The following is a 7,486-nucleotide window of genomic DNA, read 5'->3' as shown; positions in this document are numbered from 1 at the left end:
TGTATTGTTTCTATCAGATCCTGGATCTAGAGATGGATTCAATTATTAACAGGCTGAATTAAAAACTGAATGTAACCCTCTCCCTGCTAAACACACACAGTAACCCTTTATTAAGTCTGATACATATCACTCATTATTCCATGTGTCTCCTCTCCTTCAATCAATTCCCACAATCTGCCCAGACTTTTGCTGTATCTTTAAAAGAGATTAAAAAAAACAACCCCCCAACAAAAGCTCTGTACATCCTGATAGCAGAGCCATCCCTTTGCATACATAACACTCACCCAGCAGGGGGTCTGTACAGAAGGATTCAACTAGACCCCACTTTGAAAGTGGCTCAATCTATTTTAATGATTGGTTAGCTTCCTCACTTCAAAGGCAATCCACACACTCACTCCTGATTGGCTGAGGGGCAGTCAAAAAAAAAAAGTTTGCACAGTGATGAAACAGTAGCTGGAGTGGAGAGGCGGAGGCTCGGACTAGTCGCATCTTCTGAGTGGTGTCGCAGCTACTCATTTTCTTCAGACTGGATATGATCTTGTAAAGCTGCTGCTGCTGCTTCCCTCCAGCGGGACAAACCTCATGGCTTCTCTGGTTCTGCAGAGAGACAACACACTACAAGCTTATTTACAGGTAACAGCACGTGCACTTTATTTCAGCTGCTGGGAACTTGCCGAGTTGCACACACTGATAACCTCTGCAGACAGTCGTAGCTGTGCGAGTTGCCGGTGGTGTGCGATTTATTGATAGTTTTGTTGGAATTGGAATTGCGCGACTATTTACCAAATATAGGAGCCGTACTTTTGCTTATTTATTGATCCCCTTCCAATGATACTCCCTATTGTCGGTCACCCCCTTTAGCTGTAGTTGAACTGCAAGCCCTACAGTGGCTGGTGATGATTGTAGTTCAGCAGTAACTAAAGTTTTCTGAGGCTGAAAAGTACAATATAATCTTCTCTGCACCCGTTTTCCTTGAGCAGGGCTGCCCTGTAGTACCTACTCATATGCACGTTATTGGCATAGGCTCCTGGAATGATGTTATTACTAAAGTTTCTGTAGTTGCACTGGATTTCACTGGAAACTGGTTTGAATTGCAGGCATTTTGCATGGCTTTGTATGGCTGTGGGATAGCAGGTATAGTAGGGAGAGATGGTGCTATAGTAGCAATGGGATAATAGTCTCTGGGAAGGGACTGTGACTGCGTAATAGCAGGTATAGTAGGGAGAGATGGTGCCTATAGTAGCAATGGGATAATAGTCTCTGGGAAGGGAGTGTGACTGTGGGATAGCAGGTATAGTAGGGAGAGATGGTGCCTATAGTAGCAGTGGGATAATAGTCTCTGGGAAGGGACCGTGGCTGTGGGATAGCAGGTAGAGATGGTGCCTATAGTAGCAGTGGGATAATAGTCTCTGGGAAGGGAATGTGGCTGTTGGATAGCAGGTATAGTAGGGAGTGATGGTGCCTATAGTAGTAGTGGGGATAATAGTCTCCTGGAAGGGACTGTGGCTGTGGGATAGCAGGTATAGTAGGGAGAAATGGTGCCTATAGTAGCAGTGGGGGTACTAGTCTCTGGGAAGGGACCGTGGCTGTGGGATAGCAGGTATAGTAGGGAGAGAAAGTGCCTATAGTAGCAGTGGGATAATAGTCTCTGGGAAGGGAATGTGGCTGTTGGATAGCAGGTATAGTAGGGAGTGATGGTGCCTATAGAAGCAGTGGGGATAATAGTCTCTGGGAAGGGACTGTGGCTGTGGGATAGCAGGTATAGTAGGGAGAGATGGTGCCTATAGTAGTAGTGGGGATAATAGTCTCTGGGAGGGACTGTGGCTGTGGGATAGCACGTATAGTAGAGAGAAATGGTGCCCATAGTAGCAGTGGGGATACTAATCTCTGGGAAGGGACCGTGGCTGTGGGATAGCAGGTATAGTAGGGATAGATGGTGCCTATAGTAGCAGTGGGATAATAGTCTCTGGGAAGGAAATGTGGCTGTTGGATAGCAGGTATAATAGGGTGTGATGGTGCCTATAGTAGTAGTGGGGATAATAGTCTCCTGGAAGGGACTGTGGCTGTGGGATAGCAGGTATAGTAGGGAGATATGGTGCCTATAGTAGCAGTGGGGGTACTAGTCTCTGGGAAGGGGCCGTGGCTGTGGGATAGCAGGTATAGTAGGGAGAGATGGTGCCTATAGTAGCAGTGGGGATAATAGTCTCTGGGAAGGGACTGTGGCTGTGGGACAGCAGGTATAGTAGGGATTGATGGTGCCTATAGTAGCAGTGGAGCATGGTACAATGTCTCAATGCAAGTTTCCTTTTACTTTCTGTAGTAGTTACTATATGCCTCCTAGTCCTTATCTTGCCACTGTGAGCTTTTATTTAAGTGGATCTCTAAGGGGCATGGGATCCATGACATTTTGATCATTGCTACTAAGCAGCAGTAATTAAAACAGCCAAAGATCAATGTGGGTGGCTTAATTTGAGTCAACACATGTGGCTCTCAGTTTGGGAATGTCCCTGAAAATCACACACTGAGGCTGTCAGTAATCAGTAGCAACAACTGCATTTGCCTTTGCTACAGCTGCACGTGTGTAGATAACAGATGTGTGTTGCTTATGTTTCTAATGAACTGTCTAATATCATAGAGCATGTGGTGCCTGCTAAATAATATAGTGCAGATTTGTAAGGAAAAGGGGAATACATCTTATTTAATGAGCAACATTTGTGTAAATCTTGGGTACCTTTGGGTCAAATATTGGTAGATCATGATAATTTATAGAGCTCAGCCATCTCACACAGTGCTTTAGGGAGACACAGCATGCATTTACATCCCATAAAAGAAATTCACAGTACGGGCTACAAGGCATGGGAAACAATAAGAATAAAAAATGGAAATTCTGCTTTTCAAAATAAATTTTTTACGTTTCAGGACAGAACACCTAGTTCTTCACCAGACGGAGGACCCCTGACCTCTTTGGCCCTGTTTCCATCAACCTGTGGTCCTGTTATTACAGCAAGACCCACTCCCCGGGAGTATACACAGTCTGCATACGATCCAACTTCAGGAATGTTTCAGCTATGGAGCAATGATGTTCCTGCCAATTCAGGGATCGGTTCCCATGCTGTGACATTTGGTGTCCCTAAAGTGCAGTATCCTGGCCACATGCAAACTGTTGCCTCTCATGAGCTCCCATTAACCCCACCAGCGGATCCTACTGCTTATTCATTTGATTTGTCTCCAGTCAAAGTATTGGCTCCACAAGTGCAAAGCAATGCTGCCTACCATTTCCAAGACCCAAGTGCAGTGGCTCAAGACTTCTCAAGCTTTATGCAAGGTTCAGCCACTTTGACCCAAAGACACTTGAGTTCAACGCACATTGATGAACAGACATGGTGGAGCCTGCAGCAGACAAGTCCAAACAATTTTCCCTCATTTCATTTAGCAAACCCATTGGTTGTTGGGTCACAGCCCCAGTTTGCAGCACTTCTACAGAGCTCCTCCAAAACACTCCTAAACACAACACGGCGCTGCCGGAGGTGTAAGTGCCCAAACTGCCAAGCATCTCCAGGCAATGAGGAACCGGGCAAAAAGAAGCTCCATATCTGCCATCTTCCAGGCTGTGGCAAAGTGTATGGAAAAACTTCCCATTTAAAGGCCCACTTACGTTGGCACGCTGGTGAGAGGCCATTCATCTGCAACTGGATGTTATGTGGGAAGAGTTTCACCAGATCTGATGAACTGCAGAGGCACCTTAGGACTCATACTGGTGAGAAACGCTTTGGCTGCCAGGAGTGTGGCAAGAGGTTTATGAGAAGTGACCACCTTTCCAAACATACCAAAACCCACCAGAACAAAAAGATGAAGTGTGCAGGGTCTCCCCTGGAAAATATTAAAAAGGAGTAACAGAAACTTGCGCATTTTATTCAACAAAAGACTCAGCCTATGAATGTTTGAACATTAAATAGTGACCCCGAATCTGTTGTATATAAAAATGTCCTTAGGTGTCACTCATGATGCAAAATTTTCTCCTAGGTTTGTCTCCATCCCCCAAAAAAAAGCCACATGTGATACATTTAAAAGGGACACACCTTTGGTTATTTATAGACATTTTATAATTGGAATATGCCGAGCTTTTCTAATTTAAACCCTTTGTTTGTTTAAAGTGAATGTGTGTTATATATAAGTATTAGTGGGAATACTGGTGATACTGCTGCCTCCCTGTCGTGGTATCGCACATCAGTCACTGGAGTCAATATTTATTCCTTTTATTTGGGACTGAATGCCTCTATTAGACATCTATTTATTGGGTGAGAGGTGCCCAACCTGTCAAGGGGGATTCTGGGAGTCATAGGGCAGCAGGTTGCGCATCTCTGAACTGGATAAAAGCTGCTACTGATTGTGAGTGTGTGTATATATACTGCTTTGTTTATCTAAATAAAATACTTGACTTCTTATTCATTCCATTCATGCAAATGTGTTGTACCTACCGTCCTTTCAACAAACTGCAAAAAAAATAAAAGGAATTTAATGATCCTTTATAAATGTGCCTGTTTTTCTGTCCTAGCATATTGCAGTTGTTTCTTGTGCCAAGGGGCGATCCTGGTCATTTTGCCGCCTGAGACGACCTTCCTTTTGCCGCCCCCTCCCCATGGCACTCACCTCTTCAGCGCCGGAGGGGGTCGGGAGCAGTCCACGTCTCGTTTGAGGAGTCGGGGTGGTCCACGTTGCTAGTGCAGAGAGCGCAATTGCTCTTAGTTACCGGTAGCAGCATTTTTGCCGCCCCTGGCAACAGGGGGGCACTGCTCCCTGAAGCGAGCGCCTCAATTCGCCTCATTGGTTGAGCGCCCCTGCTTGTGCCAATAAATCAGCAAAATGTGATGCAAAGGGGATAGAGGGGTATCATAGGCAGGGGCTGGGCCGCAGCTAATGGGATTCTTCATATCAGTTATAGAGGGGTGAAGGGCTGTTGTTGGACCAAAAAGTGTTTTATTGTTGTATTCATTGCTGCAATGTTTGGCCACATATGTAATTTATGTATGTGTGTGTAGTTGTGTGTCTATCAATACAATACATTATTAATCTGGTATGTGCAGCACTACACACAGGTGTCTTCAGAAGGATCAAACATTTGTCGATACCCAGAATATACTTTATACACCTTAGCTAATTATACACTTGCGCATGTAAGAAACTGTTGATGTATCAGTCATTCGGCCATTGTTTTCAAGGTTATCTAGGCCACATCTCACCATTTATTAAATACCATACCTCACCATTCCATAAATGAACAGTAATGTAACAAAAAAATGTTCAGAGCAATTAAAACATATTGTTGCCCTGCACTGGTAAAACTGGTGTGTTTCTTTAGATTCTCTACTATAGTTTATATAAACCAGCGGCTGTGTAGCAAAGGGGACAGATATGCTCTGTACAATACAATGGGTTAAATTCTGACACATGAATCTAAAGCCCTGGTATTCTCCAGATCTTATCTGCTGTCTATCCTGTGCCTTTTCTCCTTTTTCAGACTAAATGGCTACCCCCCATGGCTACACAGAAGCTGTTTTTTATATAAGCTATTTTAGAGTTTCTGAGCGTGCAGTGCATTAATACACATTACTAATACCACACATTTGAAATAAAACCATTAGTCAGTCTGATTGCAGGGGCCGTATCCCCAACCCCTTAGGGCTCTTACACACGGCCGTTTTTACCTGCGCTCCCCCGTGTTGCGCTTTCTTCTGTTCAGCCGCAGGAGTAGACGCAGTTAATTATTTTGAAGGGGGCTGTACTCACACAGACGCATGTAGGCTCCAAATGCAGGTTCACCTGCGTTTGGCGCATCCATGCATCTGTGTGAGTACAGCCCCCTTCAAAATAACTGACTGCGTCTACTCCTGCGATTTTTAGAGTGCAATTGTTTTTAGACTGTTCCCCAGAAATAAAGACTTTTAAGTTGTCTTCCTTGTTTTTGACTGTTTTCCAGAATTTCAGTTTAAAGTTAATGTTCCTGTCTCTGGTTTCAGGCAGCTCAGTAATTCAGGTGCAGATACTGAACTGTGACAATTTGCTTCATTGGTTGATATTTCTCAGCAGCATCTGTTAAAACTGACAACTATTGTATCAAGTCTAACAGCTGCCTTTAATGAAACTCAGGGATTCTGCTCAGCAGCGACAAAGACAACAAATGTATCAATGAATGGTATCAATTGAGAACTGTTGAGCTACTTTAGAGCAGAGCTGCTTTTTAAAGAAGGTGAAAAATTAAACTTTAAAATTCAATATTAGAAAAACTAGTCACAAATAGAAAATAAGAAGCCATTAGAAAAACTCTTTATTTCTGGTGAACAATCTGAAACCAATGGAACTGAAAAATTTTTTTGGAAGGTGAAGAGGTGGTTTACCCTTTAAGTTAACTTTTAGTATTTTATATAATGGCTAATTGTAAGGAAATTGTCAATTGGTTTTCATTATTTATTTGTAGTGATGGGGCGAATCTTTCCTGTTTCAAATTTTTTTTTACCAAAATGGCGAAAATTTGCGAAATGCATTTTGACGCGAGCAATAACTTTTACGTATGCGACTATTTTGTCCAAATGCATTAAAGTCAACGGGCTTCCGAATAATTTTACCGCTCGACAATTTTTTATGCATGCGACAATTTTGACGCGCACCAACTTTTTTCGTTTTTCCACCTCAATTTGTTACTCATCATTCTATTCAGGCGATCTCCTGTTCATAATCCAGTCTCCTACTAAAATCAATGAATAGTTGCTAGGGTAATTTGGACCCTAGCAACCAGACTGCTGAAACTGCAAACTGGAGAGCGGCTGAATAAAAATTGAAATAACTCAAAAACCACAAATAATAATTTTTTTTAACTATTTGCAAATTGTCTCAGAATATCACTCTCTACATCATACTAAACATTTACTGAAAGGTGATCAACCCCTTTAAGCCTTGATGGGAGGGTCTATTTATTATAGACAGTGAGTCTGAAAAGCATATGAGCCAATGCTTGTTATTAACCTCCTAAAAACCACTGGTACCAAATCTGTGTATAGGACAATAGAACAGCTGGTGCTAGTCTCTAAGATGAAGCTTCAGGTTTACTTATTTTTTCACCTTCTAGGTGTCTGCCTAAGCACCCAGTTTGTCAGCCATGGACGGTATACTGGTTAAGAAACCTCTCACCCTAGATGACTACAAATCCCAGCACCCCAAGTTAAACTGCTACAGAAATGCTGAGAGTTGTAGCTATACCACCTGATTGAACCCTCAATAATGCCAGACTTTGGTCTGCTGGGCCATGATGACCCTAACTGCTTACATTTAGGGCACTGGTTCTTACCCTTGGGTCTCCAGATATTGCAGAACTACAACTCCCAGGGGCAAATTTACTAAAGGGCGAAGTGACTAACGCTGGCGAAAATTCGATAGCGTGACGTCATTTCTGTGCTTTGCCAATTTACTAACGGTTGTAACTGGCGTAACT

General features: G+C 43.1%; 1 protein-coding gene across 1 annotated transcript; it reads left to right on the top strand.

Moving 5' to 3' along the window:
* Window positions 1-475: 475 nt before the first annotated feature.
* Window positions 476-4,529, top strand: sp5l.S (Sp5 transcription factor-like S homeolog). The gene is given in 2 exon segments (NM_001088717.1): window positions 476-633; window positions 2,920-4,529. A coding segment is annotated over 1 exon segment (837 nt). The 5' UTR covers window positions 476-633; window positions 2,920-3,057; the 3' UTR covers window positions 3,895-4,529.
* The last annotated feature ends 2,957 nt before the right edge of the window (window positions 4,530-7,486 follow it).

The sequence above is a fragment of the Xenopus laevis genome, chromosome 2S (genome assembly GCF_017654675.1).
Source record: "Xenopus laevis strain J_2021 chromosome 2S, Xenopus_laevis_v10.1, whole genome shotgun sequence".
NCBI classification, from domain to species: Eukaryota; Metazoa; Chordata; class Amphibia; order Anura; family Pipidae; genus Xenopus; species Xenopus laevis.
This window is presented reverse-complemented; position numbering and strand designations above follow the sequence as displayed.